We start from the raw sequence: 15,167 nt of genomic DNA, 5'->3' as shown, positions 1-15,167 counted from the left end.
ACCTGTAATGTCATTTATCATCTGAACACTGGCTCACCCTAATGGCATCTAAATGGCTTAGACGGGCGCCAATTGTAGCATTAAAACTAATCAGAGGAAAATAAATACGTGTTTAATACACATAGATCACGTTAATCTCACTAAACAGTACTGTTTTTAACTTAATAAATTCTATAGAATCAGTCGGGTGACAGGTAATCACGTACATTTAATAGCAGGACTATTTAAATGAGTACTCATTTGAATGAATAAACAGTTATACTGCTGTCGGTTCTAACCGCTTAGCATATTTTAAGGTTGCAGTAACAATTGACAGCACATACACTCGCTCTTCACAAAATAACCAGGCCAACACTCCTGTGCCTGAATTAATAATACTTTTATTCTTTTTTGCTGAAGTGAAACATTTATACACACGTTAAACGTATGTAGAGAAGTAGCTTTGCTTTCCTGGAACAGCTCCAGAAGTACGCGCGCACGCGCGTGTGTTTCCTCCTAAATTGCATTATTTGTCAAAATTGAATTATTTTTATAATAACACTCCAGGCTCCATTTAGATCACCCATGAAAGATTGTTATTGTGGTAGTTCAACAGCTCCCCCTGTTGTCCCCATTCCGAATTGCATCACATAACGGTGTTGCATCGTCAGTAGTCCTCTACATACTGACAAAAGCAAACATTTAAAACTAAATAACAATAAAGTAAAATTGAGCCGTTTTATTCAGTGAAAATTTATTTAATTTTTTTCATTGGATCACAACTGTATGCTAGCTCCAAAAAGTAAGGAAATATACAGGTATGGAATTTTTAAACTAGGGGACTCCGATACAATGGACAAGTTGTAATGTTTTGGTTGATATTCAATAAACTCTGATGTATAGCATTTTGCATTTTCATAATATAGATTTTTTTTGCACATTTCTTTTCTCTTGTATATAAAATATTTTTTTTATTGCAAATGCCTTTGCATCATAATTGTTTAAAGGAGAATAGTCAAAAGCAAGATTAAGGAAAAAGGCAATTGGCCATTATATATGGATAATCAGCAGTAATCGATACCATAAAATACCATAAAACACACAACCCTCAAAGTGCCTCCTCTCTGCTTCCCAGAAGAACAGACAGGAACAAATAAAAATAAATCAATATGAATAAATATCCCAACAAAATGTAGTTTTTAAGGTACAATAAGTAGAGTTTTCCATAAGTCCTGATACATTAGTAAAATGGTTATTAGGTCTATTAGGTCATGCCAAGAAGCAAAGGCTCACAGTGGTCCATGAACTGGAAAAGGAACTCCTTTCATTCCTGCAGTTTTTGGTACCATGCTTCTTGTTTGGACCGACCGTCATCCTCCGTTTGGGACGTATTCATTCGTGACATACGAGCAAACACTCGGCCTACCTTTAACCGGTTCCAGTTATTGCTTTGCGCTGCACGGCGACGGCGAACCTAGTCGTGCTGGAGCAGCTGGTCGACGGCGCGAGGTGGAGAAGCGGGCGGGCACTCGCGCGCGCAGGGGGGGGGGGGGGGGGGGGCGGCGGCGCGAGGCGTCCGCGTGACGATGACTAGAAGACCGCAGACGTCGTCTCATAGCTGAAACCGCTAGAATCACTGTAACCTAATACGAATGCATCACGCCTTTAGGTGATGACGGATTATTATTCTGCCTGCTCTTGAGCCAAAACACTATTATTTCATTTGCGTGCGTTTGAGCCGTTAGTCATATACACAAATACACTGCAGGAGGGGTTACAGTTGAAAATGACAAACCCATTTTTCTTTAAGCAATTTAAAAACAAACACAAACAAGGATGGACGTCCATTCGCCAGAACAGGACCAGAACAGGCCAGGTCCACAGACACAGGCCCGGGATCAATCTCACTGTGGACGTCTTCTCTTAAAACCAGGTTCACGTCTGCATGTAAGTGAGCACAGGCAGGGTGAAGCTGGGGACCCCCGTAGGGGCCACAGGTGTAAGCGGTGCCTCCACCCTGCACCCCCGCCCCACCTACACGTGCTGCCCCATGGTGTGTCCGCACACACCCGGAAAGCTAAACCTCCAGAAGACCCCCGTCCATACACACTCTGGCGCTCAAGTTCAGATGCCCCCAGGAGAGGTCACAGTAAAACCTCCACAAGCAAAACTAGCACTTGTGTGTAAGATATTAAAAAGAACCCCCAGCAACAGAAGTCAATAATAACAAATCAATAGAACACAATTACTCAAACAATAAAAAAGATATATATAAAAAAAAAAAAAACAAGTGTACAAGAATAATGTTTGGATCACAAAACTTAACAAAGGCTCAGTGAAGGCCTCTTTTTTTGTGTGTGTGTGTGCGTTTGTTTCAAAACATCAGTCAGGTTTACCCCTGAGCACAGACAAGATTATACAGCCAGATTATAAATGAGTCCACGGTTCTTCACATAAGCTCTCCCTCTTCCACACCAGGACACAGGCTAACGCAGGCCAACACAGGGACGTCGGGGACTGTGGGGCGCACGCACGGCTGTGTGTCTACTCTACACGACACCACACCCCTCCGATCAATCCCACAGTGCTCTCTGTGGTCCACACCGGACAAACCTTGTCGGTCAACAGACAGAGCTGCTTCTGCTGAAGCTGTCTCCTTCTATGACCTCCGACCTCTGAGGGACGAGCATACTACCTAGCACCCGGCGAGGACAAGTTTGATGACGCTGTCGTGCGTCAGGATTACCACAGCAACACGTAAGACAGAGCAGACAAGCAGATCATGGACTTTAGCAGACCTTTAGATTTTACATGAAAAAATATATATATTTATTTACACATCTCACAATAAAATAAAATCTAGTCTACTCCGCATGCAGAATAGCTTTGGACGTATTCAAGTTCTGTTGAGAAATATGTGACACACCCACCAAACAGAACGACTGATTAATACCCCAACCGTGTCCTTCTGGCGTGAGAATGCACAACGCCACCGTCTTAAAGGGAAGAAAGCAAGCAGATGGAATTAAAAGCAGGAGCCTCACTGCTCAGTAGGTCTGACGGCCTCGACGTGAGCCTGGAGACACGCATGGTTGACAGAGCTTCTCACGTGAAGCGTCTCCACCCTAGTCCTATTATACCATTCAGTTCTTCTATGTTGTTTGCACAAAGACAGCAAAGTGACATAGAAACTAAAACACTGAACAGATCCAAACCAAACCGGCTTAGACAGACCAAGTAACCAGAGGCATGTCTAGAAGGGTTACTCACAAGTGCTGAAGTGCATTTAATATCCAAAGACACAGTTCAAAGTTTAAAAAGTAAGAGCACAAGGTCAAATAATCTGGTCGACCACATGGATCACACTGGTTTCGATTCTAAAGGGCCATGGTAAGATCTGGGTTCTACTGTAGTACGCAAATGTATGTACGCAAAAGTACGCTATGTACGCAAATATTCAGAAATCACAACAAACTTCGTTACATTCAGTTTCCTATGAAAACTGGCTTGAATTGTGTAAATGAGTTTGTGAGTTTACATCCTACTTATTCCAAATTAAGCTTCATGCCACGAGTGTTATGAGGCCCCACTGCTGATATTAGCTGCTGTTAGAGCCATGATTTCAGTCAACACACACTCCAACATCGACACCGGCTAGGATCGGATTCACCCACACCGGATGTATTCCTATGACGAAGGTCACCAGGCACCCAGGTTAATATTGCTCCAGGAAAACGAAAGGTTCACTGTGCTAGCTGACAGCATCGTTTATGTCACACAACGCAATTCAAGTGACACAATCCATTAATGTGATACACGCAAAAAGCAATGAAATTAAATAAAAACATAAGGCAAATCAGAGAAGCGAGCAGAACTCTCGTCAGAGGCCACAACAGTACAAACCTTTGGTAATGCATAGCTCTGTCTTCCTATTCCAGAACTCCGCAAAGCTTTTCTGCTTCTTAATAATAACAAGAATGAAAAAGCTGGAACAGAAATGGCTTTTTTTCAACCCCTATTGCATGAGCTTTGTTTTAGTTCATGGACACAGTTATTTCTTAACAGCTTTCAATTTGGCTAATGGCAAAATTCACTAATCTTCCGCCCAGCCCGAAGGAAAATCTCTGAGTCATTTGTCCAGGAAACAGTGGAAATACAAAAACACAAACTCTCAAAATCCCTCCACCATTATCCAGGGAAAGAGAAGTGAAGAGTGAAGGCAGTCAAACAGCCGGTAGTGCATCTCTCACGCTCTCTCTCACGCTCACTCTAAACCCCACCCCCACCCTCCCTCTGCCCCGCCCCCTCAGGGGAGGAAGGGCTCGTCCTCCTCACTGCCGGCGGGCCCAGGGTCGCTCAGGCAGCGGAGGAGCCGCTGCTGTTCCTTCTCGTTCTCCGGGTCATCTGGTCTCTGCCCCCCCTTCTCCTGGGATGAAAGCTTCATCACCAGCCCTTCCTCATCCTCGGCGTCCCGCGGGACCGACTTGCTGCTCTCCTCAGCCGGGCTGAACGTCTGTGGGCTCTGTGGAGACGCCAGGTCCACCTTAATGTCAGGGATGTCAGCCGCTGATGGCTTCACACTCCAGGCCTGAGGGTCTGTGAGTGAAAGAGAGAAAGAAGAGATAAAAGGAACAAATCCCCAGGCTGGTAAACCATTATGAACATTAGAATGCAGCCAACGAGGCCATAAAAGTATCAATCCATTCGCGAGTCAGAACTACATATTCTCCGTTCTCCCTTGAAACTGATGTGCGATTTTTAATCACAATGAGGGGAATAGCAACTTCACACATTTCTGCAAAATGCATGGTTAATCTAATCCGTTTTACTTTTGTGCAACATTTGTTGCATTTTGAGACAAACATGAGAATTCATTGTGGCAAAAAACTGATTATACAATCCTGTTAAAATTCACTGTAAAAAATATATCTCAAACACACTGTGCAAAGAGGACTCCAAGTATGTAAATGTTTAGAAACACACTTGTAAATAGTAAGTAAAATGCATAAAACAGGCGTGAGTCTTACCAGAGGAGAGGCGAGCTCTGGTAATGGTGGGTGAGTCCGGGGGCGGAGCCGGCACTGTGAGGTAATTGTTCATCTGTGTAATCTGATAGGACAGAGACATAATTGTGATCGGATTCAACTCGGTTTGAAAATAATCCAAGCTAAGGCTTCTGAACCATCTCCTTCATTAGATGCACAGATGAGCCGTTTATTCTTGGAAGATTAAGAAGTGTAAAGGAAAGAAACTTTGGCATAAATAAATTTAGATTTGGCATAAAATAAAGATATGAGCCCCCTGTGCTGTAGTCCCGGTGTGTTTGAGGCGTCCCTCTGTCCAGTAGCCCCTGTGTGTTTGAGGTGTACCACTGTCCAGTAGCCCCTGTGTGTTTGAGGCGTCCCTTTGTCCAGTAGTCCCTGTGTGTTTGAGGTGTACCTTTGTCCAGTAGCCCCTGTGTGTTTGAGGTGTACCTCTGTCCAGTAGCCCCTGTGTGTTTCAGGCGTCCCTCTGTAGTCCCTGTGTGTTTGAGGCGTCCCTCTGTCCAGTAGCCCCTGTGTGTTTGAGGCGTCCCTCTGTCCTGTAGTCCCTGTGTGTTTGAAGCGTCCCTCTGTCCTGTAGTCCCTGTGTGTTTGAGGCGTCCCTCTGTCCTGTAGTCCCTGTGTGTTTGAGGCGTCCCTCTGTCCTGTAGTCCCTGTGTGTTTGAGGCGTCCCTCTGTCCTGTAGTCCCTGTGTGTTTGAGGCGTCCCTCTGTCTAGTAGCCCCTGTGTGTTTGAGGCGTCCCTCTGTCCAGTAGTCCCGGTGTGTTTGAGGCGTCCCTCTGTCCAGTAGCCCCTGTGTGTTTGAGGTGTACCACTGTCCAGTAGCCCCTGTGTGTTTGAGGCGTCCCTTTGTCCAGTAGTCCCTGTGTGTTTGAGGTGTACCTCTGTCCAGTAGCCCCTGTGTGTTTGAGGTGTACCTCTGTCCAGTAGCCCCTGTGTGTTTCAGGCGTCCCTCTGTAGTCCCTGTGTGTTTGAGGCGTCCCTCTGTCCAGTAGTCCCTGTGTGTTTGAGGCGTCCCTCTGTCTAGTAGCCCCTGTGTGTTTGAGGCGTCCCTCTGTCCAGTAGCCCCTGTGTGTTTGAGGTGTACCTCTGTCCAGTAGCCCCTGTGTGTTTCAGGCGTCCCTCTGTAGTCCCTGTGTGTTTGAGGCGTCCCTCTGTCCAGTAGCCCCTGTGTGTTTGAGGCGTCCCTCTGTCCTGTAGTCCCTGTGTGTTTGAAGCGTCCCTCTGTCCTGTAGTCCCTGTGTGTTTGAGGCGTCCCTCTGTCCTGTAGTCCCTGTGTGTTTGAGGCGTCCCTCTGTCCTGTAGTCCCTGTGTGTTTGAGGCGTCCCTCTGTCCTGTAGTCCCTGTGTGTTTGAGGCGTCCCTCTGTCCAGTAGTCCCGGTGTGTTTGAGGCGTCCCTCTGTCCAGTAGCCCCTGTGTGTTTGAGGTGTACCACTGTCCAGTAGCCCCTGTGTGTTTGAGGCGTCCCTTTGTCCAGTAGTCCCTGTGTGTTTGAGGTGTACCTCTGTCCAGAAGCCCCTGTGTGTTTGAGGTGTACCTCTGTCCAGTAGCCCCTGTGTGTTTGAGGCGTCCCTCTGTCCAGTAGTCCCTGTGTGTTTGAGGCGTCCCTCTGTCTAGTAGCCCCTGTGTGTTTGAGGCGTCCCTCTGTCCAGTAGTCCCTGTGTGTTTGAGGTGTACCTCTGTCCAGTAGCCCCTGTGTGTTTGAGGCGTCCCTCTGTCCAGTAGTCCCTGTGTGTTTGAGGCGTCCCTCTGTCTAGTAGCCCCTGTGTGTTTGAGGCGTCCCTCTGTCCAGTAGCCCCTGTGTGTTTGAGGTGTACCACTGTCCTGTAGGCCCTGTGTGTTTGAGGCGTCCCTCTGTCCTGTAGTCCCTGTGTTTTTTAGGCGTCCCTCTGTCCTGTAGTCCCTGTGTTTTTTAGGCGTCCCTCTGTCCTGTAGTCCCTGTGTGTTTGAGGTGTCCCTCTGTCCTGTAGTCCCTGTGTGTTTTTTAGGTGTCCCTCTGTCCTGTAGTCCCTGTGTGTTTTTTAGGTGTCCCTCTGTCCTGTAGTCCCTGTGTGTTTTTTAGGTGTCCCTCTGTCCTGTAGTCCCTGTGTGTTTGAGGCGTCCCTCTGTCCAGTAGCCCCTGTGTGTTTGAGGCGTCCCTCTGTCCTGTAGTCCCTGTGTGTTTGAGGCGTCCCTCTGTCCTGTAGTCCCTGTGTGTTTGAGGCGTCCCTCTGTCCTGTAGTCCCTGTGTTTTTAGGTGTCCCTCTGTCCTGTAGTCCCTGTGTGTTTTTTAGGCGTCCCTCTGTCCTGTAGTCCCTGTGTGTTTTTTTAGGTGTCCCTCTGTCCTATAGTCCCTGTGTGTTTGAGGAGTCCCTCTGTCCTGTAGTCCCTGTGTGTTTGAGGCGTCCCTCTGTCCTGTAGTCCCTGTGTGTTTGAGGCGTCCCTCTGTCCTGTAGTCCCTGTGTTTTTTAGGCGTCCCTCTGTCCTGTAGTCCCTGTGTGTTTGAGGTGTCCCTCTGTCCTGTAGTCCCTGTGTGTTTTTTAGGTGTCCCTCTGTCCTGTAGTCCCTGTGTGTTTTTTAGGTGTCCCTCTGTCCTGTAGTCCCTGTGTGTTTTTTAGGTGTCCCTCTGTCCTGTAGTCCCTGTGTGTTTGAGGCGTCCCTCTGTCCAGTAGCCCCTGTGTGTTTGAGGCGTCCCTCTGTCCTGTAGTCCCTGTGTGTTTGAGGCGTCCCTCTGTCCTGTAGTCCCTGTGTGTTTGAGGCGTCCCTCTGTCCTGTAGTCCCTGTGTTTTTAGGTGTCCCTCTGTCCTGTAGTCCCTGTGTGTTTTTAGGCGTCCCTCTGTCCTGTAGTCCCTGTGTGTTTTTTAGGTGTCCCTCTGTCCTGTAGTCCCTGTGTGTTTTTTAGGTGTCCCTCTGTCCTGTAGTCCCTGTGTGTTTTTTAGGTGTCCCTCTGTCCTGTAGTCCCTGTGTGTTTTTTAGGTGTCCCTCTGTCCTGTAGTCCCTGTGTGTTTGAGGCGTCCCTCTGTCCAGTAGCCCCTGTGTGTTTGAGGCGTCCCTCTGTCCTGTAGTCCCTGTGTGTTTGAGGCGTCCCTCTGTCCTGTAGTCCCTGTGTGTTTGAGGCGTCCCTCTGTCCTGTAGTCCCTGTGTTTTTAGGTGTCCCTCTGTCCTGTAGTCCCTGTGTGTTTTTTAGGCGTCCCTCTGTCCTGTAGTCCCTGTGTGTTTTTTAGGTGTCCCTCTGTCCTATAGCCCCTGTGTGTTTGAGGAGTCCCTCTGTCCAGTAGCCCCTGTGTGTTTGAGGCGTCCCTCTGCCCTGTAGTCCCTGTGTGTTTGAGGCGTCCCTCTGTCCTGTAGTCCCTGTGTTTTTTAGGCGTCCCTCTGTCCTGTAGTCCCTGTGTGTTTGAGGTGTCCCTCTGTCCTGTAGTCCCTGTGTGTTTTTTAGGTGTCCCTCTGTCCTGTAGTCCCTGTGTGTTTTTTAGGTGTCCCTCTGTCCTGTAGTCCCTGTGTGTTTTTTAGGTGTCCCTCTGTCCTGTAGTCCCTGTGTGTTTGAGGCGTCCCTCTGTCCAGTAGCCCCTGTGTGTTTGAGGCGTCCCTCTGTCCTGTAGTCCCTGTGTGTTTGAGGCGTCCCTCTGTCCTGTAGTCCCTGTGTGTTTGAGGCGTCCCTCTGTCCTGTAGTCCCTGTGTTTTTAGGTGTCCCTCTGTCCTGTAGTCCCTGTGTGTTTTTTAGGCGTCCCTCTGTCCTGTAGTCCCTGTGTGTTTTTTAGGTGTCCCTCTGTCCTATAGCCCCTGTGTGTTTGAGGAGTCCCTCTGTCCAGTAGCCCCTGTGTGTTTGAGGCGTCCCTCTGTCCAGTAGCCCCTGTGTGTTTTTTAGGTGTCCCTCTGTCCAGTAGCCCCTGTGTGTTTGAGGCGTCCCTCTGCCCTGTAGTCTCACCTTTTTCTCCAGCTCAATCACCTTCCTCCTCTTCAGCAGGAGCTCACTGAATCCGTCCTCGTATGGGTCAGCGATCAATGTGTGTCTGTTGTAGGACTGCAGCTGGAAAACAGGAACACAAAACGCTATTACTAGAACTACCACAACTACTACCATTACTAATATTACTACTACTACTACTACTGGATCTACCACAACTACTACTATTATTAATATTACTACTACTACTACTACTAATAATAATAATAATACTGGAACTACCACAACAACTACTACTATTACTGGAACTACCACAACTACTACTATTACTACTACTAATACTACTACTACTAATAATAATACTGGAACTACCATAACTACTACTATTACTACTACTAATACTACTACTACTAATAATAATACTGGAACTACCACAACTACTACTATTACTACTACTAATACTACTACTACTAATAATAATACTGGAACTACCACAACTACTACTATTACTACTACTAATACTACTACTACTAATAATAATACTGGAACTACCACAACTACTACTATTACTACTACTAATACTACTACTACTAATAATAATACTGGAACTACCACAACTACTACTATTACTACTACTAATACTACTACTACTAATAATAATACTGGAACTACCACAACTACTACTATTACTACTACTAATACTACTACTACTAATAATAATACTGGAACTACCATAACTACTACTATTACTACTACTACTAATAATAATAATATTACTGGAACTACCACAACAATTACTACTACTACTACCATTACTGGAACTACCACAACTATTACTACTACTAATAATAATAATAATACTGGAACTACCACAACTACTACTATTACTAATAATAAAATAATAACACTGCTACTATTACTACCGCTACAACTACTACCACCAACCCCCCCCCCAAAATAACAATACCACTAATACTACCACTACTACTACTAATAATAACCATAATAATAAATGTTTATTACTATGTTTTACTTGTACTACTACTATAATAAGAATCATTATTTAGTTAATTATATAGCAAAAGGATATGGAAGACACATTAATCAAATATTCCAAATTGAAAGAAATCCCCAATGGGGAAGATCTAGAAGGCCATATACAGGTTGTTCCAGCCTACAGCAGGGTTGATCTCCAACCCTGGTCCACCAGCCCCAACTGTAGTATTTGGAATGGGGGTCAGGGTCGTTCTATAGGGGACTGACGCCTGTGTTTTACAGCCATGCTGGGGCTCTGGTGCCGTGAGGAGTGGGAGAGTTTAGGGCAGACTCACTCTCTGGCGTGAGGGGTGAGAGTGTGTGTAGGGCAGACTCACTCTCTGGTGTGAGGGGTGAGAGTGTGTGTAGGGCAGACTGACTCTCTGGCGTGAGGGGTGAGTGTGTGTAAGGCAGACTCACTCTCTGGTGTGAGGGGTGATGTGTGTAGGGCAGACTCACTCTCTGGTGTGAGGGGTGATGTGTGTAGGGCAGACTCACTCTCTGGCGTGAGGGGTGAGAGTGTGTGTAGGGCAGACTCACTCTCTGGCGTGTTCTCTGCAGGTTGTTGCGTAGAATCTTCCGGATCTCGTCCTCCCGACCCTTGGATATCTGAGGCAGCACTCTCTCTGGAGGCTTCTTGGGTTGAATGTTTCTACAGAGGGGATGGAGGAAAAAAAACAAAAACAAAAACAAACGCAGGATTAAAAAATGAACATAAATCAAATCAGCCACTGTATGAACGAACCCGTTTTTAATACTGCACAACACAGTCTTAGAACCGGCGGAGAGTCGCGTATCAAAAATCAAATGAATCTCAAACAATTCAGCTACTACAAATACAGGACACATCAGTCCTGCTCCTGTTTCTAGGATGAAGGTGGAGAGGCTCTCACTGCATGGAGACGGTGGAGGGCACGGCGGACGGCAGCTTCATGCCTCCTCCACTCTCCACCAGCTCGATGGCCTGCTTCATCTCCATCTTGTGGTAGAAGGCGATGAGCTGGGGCTCCTTGGAGCGCTCGCCTGCTATCAGACACTTCTTCACGTACTTCTTATTGAAGCGGTTGAGCCTGGGGGGGGGGAGAAAACAGACAGAGAATAAGGAGAAGGGGAGAATGAGAGAAAGATCAGCCAAATGAGACGGAAGGAATGTGGAAGAACCATCTCGTGCTATGAAGCAGGCCTAGACAGGGTTATCAGTTCTGGTTTTTTTCTGCTGAGCTCCAGGCTGGAGGCCCATCAGGTCCTGGATGGGGCTCTCCGATCTTTCCTGGGCCTCTGAAGGTCTGTACAGGCGTGTAGGCTGCGAGGCACGAGGGCACCGCTACACCAGGGGACCTCAATCACCCCACAGGGCCCGGACCACCCTGGCCGTCTCTGACCCGTCCTCGCGTGACATCCGATAGAAGTCACGCTGCAGATGAATTACGCTCGGTAACGGGCCGTTACCCAAGATGGACGGCGCCGCGAGCGGGCCCCTGCAGCAGTGAGGGGATCCGGGCGGGTTTCAGAGAGCGAGGTTGCCCCAGTCTCAATGAATGAAAGGCAGACGCTTCATATCTGTGTTGACAGACTAGAGAACCACAGTATCCTGATCCGTCTGTCCGCAACACCAGTGCTCAGGAGCGACCCATGGAAGGGCTCAGCTCAGCAGGTTCTCGCCCTTCAGGCCCAAAGGGGCGGAGCTTCATCCCTCAGCCAGCTCCTCCCCTTGGAACTCTCCTGGGTGGGTGGTTCAGAGTGAACCTATCACCCCACTGCTGCCGTGGTGACATTACTGCTTCCATGGCGATGCTATATTAAGATGGCTAATGTGTTCACCACACACTGCAGTACTATGGCACCAGTCAACTCTTCATTTTGCAGTGTTTTAAGTTACCTCAGTATTGATGTGGTATGATAATGCTTCTCTGAAGTACATTAAAAAACAAACACACTCTCTCTGTCTCGCGCGCACACGCGCGCACACACGCGCACACACACACACACTTAAAACCATAACAGCAAGCTGGGAGATAAGCATGTTATTTTCAGATATGCTTAAATTGACTACTGCCATTATAACCACTTCAGAGATGAGGCACAATTAAAAGTACACACTTGTCCTTCCAGTGGTGATGGCCATAGTGTCCACAGATGTCCTCGATGCCCGTCAGCAGGTGGTCCAAGAACTGTGAGAACAAAAGAGGACAACGATAATCAGCACCGGGCCGCTAACCCGCCGGACAGCTACGACAGTTCGGGCCCTGCAGAGAAACCCAGGGAGGCGGCGAGGAACCAGAGAAGAACCAGAGAAGAACCAGCCTCCCGTCAATCAGCACAGAAAGAACCAGAGAAGAACCAGCCTCCCGTCAATCAGCACAGAAAGAACCAGAGAAGAACCAGCCTCCCGTCAATCAGCACAGAAAGAACCAGAGAAGAGAGCGTGGCAAAGCTGTTGCCGCGGCAACAATCAATTTCACCATCTGTAGGAAAGTGTCTTGCCGGTCGCGTTTCCGCGGGAGACGTGTGCAGCAGTCGCCATGGAGCAGCTTGGCACGGTGTTCCGACTAACCGCAGGAACCAGAGTCTGGCCAGCGATACACACCTTTACAGCACAAATAAATAATGCCACCGAGCCCAAGTTACATCATTAGCATGCACACTTCACCTAGACTGCAGTAGAGTCCAACACAGGAGAAGTAGACAGACGTCCCGCCTGTCACGCTTACGTAAAGGGCGGGAGTTCAGAATACGTCTCTCGTACGTCGTGTGTAATGCCTTCTCTGTGCGTCTGCGCAGACATGCAGCTGGCCTGTGGATACGCCCTAGTTCTGAGTCTTGGGTGGGGACCGTGTGGCAGCTAAAAGGGGTGGAGTCTGGGCCAGCGGAGGTGTGAACAGTAGCTGCAATTTGTATTGCAAATAATTACCTAAAGCAGCGCTAGCCTTGGTCATGTTGGGTAGGTGAACACAGAGATCTGCAGGACCAGACAAACCCACCATGTTCAGCGTAGCTCCGTCACATGGAGCTCCCTTACTGAAAATACTTTACCGTGCCGCTCAGGAGAACAGAGGACATTTCTCAACTAGCCAGCAGATGGCAATCACATACACATGATAGTTCTAGAGGAGCCTTAGAAGGTCGAATATTCAGACATTCTCATGTTCCTTCATGCGTTCCCTAAGGGCCTCTTCCTCTGTAGCTCTAACGGTCATGTAAGACCTTCTCCTCAACTTCCGCTAAACAGCTGTAGAAATGCTTCTCTGTTCGGAACTTAAAGGCATGATGGGTGTTGGACAGGGACAGGTCTCAGGACAGGGACAGGTCTCAAGAAAGTGAGCAGACAGGCGGCGTGCAGGGGTGAGAGAGGTGTGGAGATGCTCGTGCGAGAGCTGATGTTACCTGGGTGTGGATCTCCTCGTTGATGGAGCGCTTGCTCTCCTGTTTCTTCTTAACAGCGAGCAGGTCAACCAGAGGTCGAATGGTCATGCCCTAGAAAGAACAGGCGTATGCACACACAAAGAAATTTGACAAAACATTTTTATAATTGTGTCTTCGTTCCATTTAGATCACATGTGGCTACAATGCTGCAATTCACTGGACTGGCAGCCGCAGAAATGTACTGCTCCAAGATCACGATGGGAACCGGCAGTGCCTCACGACCCCGTCGCACGGACCAGCACACAGCACCTATCTGGCCGTGTTCCGTGCAAGCCCCGGGCTACGGAGTCACACAGCTCAGGATTGGCCAGCTCGCCCCATCTCAGAGCAGCAATCTGGGGACAGCAGCTGACAGCTAGGTGAGTCCTTGGAGGCTGCATTGTGATTCACAGCATGTATTCAACTGCCAAGGCCAAAATTTCCCCTTGAAACCTAGCTGACTAATAACTATGAAGGCAGGGAGGTACAACAGTGGCAAAGCTTGAAAATATGCACATACGTCTCTCAGTCTCTCTCTCACACACACACACACACACACACACACACACACACACACACACACACACACACACACACACACACACACACACGTGATGATCAAATAGCAATTTTGTATCATACGCAATACATTCAATGAATCACACAATACGATGAATAGAACTGATTTTGCTTCGGTCGGTCAACTGGGAACAGCTGGACCATGCAATTTCTGTGACGACATTCCGTTTAACTGAAACGTCAGTGTGCACTCATTATAAGGATGCAAGATATCGGCGATTTGTTCAGATGCATCAATACATCGTTACACCTCTATGGCTTCTCTTCTGGTTCACTGGCTGAAATGTGGGGTCTTTGCACCAGTGGCATGGCATGGTCTCTCAATGTCACTGGGCAGGGCGTAGAAATGCACACATAAAATAAACGCATCTAAGGAAGAACACGCAAATACAGCAACACACACACACACACACACACACGTCTCACTCAACCTGCCAAATACTCCCAGTTCTGACAGCACCTACTTTTAGCATTTCAGACTGGTGTAACCGCAACTCATGTGATGATGGGTGTTATTGGTGCATATATACCCACAGTATAAGTGTTGAATAGGTGCATATATATACACTACAGTGTGAGTGATTCCATTGATGTTTTTGAAGCTCTTTGCTACTAGTGATGATGTTATGCTACCTAATTAAACTTGCATCAGAAGTTCGGTTACTCCCACCACTTTGTGTGCGTAGTGGTGAGTGAGCTGAAGTGGATGATAGTATCACGGACCCTAGTCTCACCCCTGCATACGCCCGGCTCCCTGATGTGTACATGACCAACACTCAATGTGGAAGCCACATCAAACTGCAACAAGCTATGTTGCTACATGACGGCTCCTGTTACAGCCAATCAGGCAGGAGGTTTGCCCAACACTGCCCAAAGGTGAAGCACATGGTCGAAAATTCTGCCATGGCTTTCTAACCCTTGTTGCGAACTCACTAACTAATGTGACATGCTGGCTTATGCAAAGCTAAAGACCCTTGCGGTAGACTTTTATTCTGCCCGGGCAGAGTCTCCAGGAACATGGCAATTATTACAACATATTTATTACATAGGACGCATGTAGCAATTAAAATGTGATATTAAAACTCTGCAATAGTATTAACACTGCGATTATTAGTATTAACACTGTGGTAGTAAATTCTTTAACAATGACTTTTGGGATACTAGATTCACCACAACAGTCTTTCTTTAAGCCTGAGGGTTGGTTACAAATTGAGACTTAGGCTGTATTGGCACGCTCTTCTTTACAC

General features: G+C 47.5%; 1 protein-coding gene across 1 annotated transcript in view; it reads right to left on the bottom strand.

The window, feature by feature from the left end:
• Positions 1-1,530: 1,530 nt before the first annotated feature.
• Positions 1,531-15,167, bottom strand: part of slc9a1a (solute carrier family 9 member A1a) — a 37,881-nt gene continuing 24,244 nt past the window's right edge. Inside the window, exons 6-12 of the mRNA XM_077012464.1 lie at positions 13,324-13,413; positions 12,040-12,110; positions 10,833-11,009; positions 10,480-10,591; positions 8,926-9,027; positions 5,007-5,088; positions 1,531-4,575 (exon numbers count right to left, since the gene is read on the bottom strand). Of these exons, the coding sequence (XP_076868579.1) occupies positions 4,286-4,575; positions 5,007-5,088; positions 8,926-9,027; positions 10,480-10,591; positions 10,833-11,009; positions 12,040-12,110; positions 13,324-13,413 (924 nt within the window). The 3' untranslated portion in view covers positions 1,531-4,285. The remainder of the gene's footprint in view (positions 4,576-5,006; positions 5,089-8,925; positions 9,028-10,479; positions 10,592-10,832; positions 11,010-12,039; positions 12,111-13,323; positions 13,414-15,167) is intronic.

This window comes from Brachyhypopomus gauderio, chromosome 7 (assembly GCF_052324685.1).
Source record: "Brachyhypopomus gauderio isolate BG-103 chromosome 7, BGAUD_0.2, whole genome shotgun sequence".
Classification (NCBI taxonomy): Eukaryota; Metazoa; Chordata; class Actinopteri; order Gymnotiformes; family Hypopomidae; genus Brachyhypopomus; species Brachyhypopomus gauderio.
Note: the sequence above shows the minus strand (reverse complement) of the source record. Positions and strands in the feature narration are given on the sequence as shown.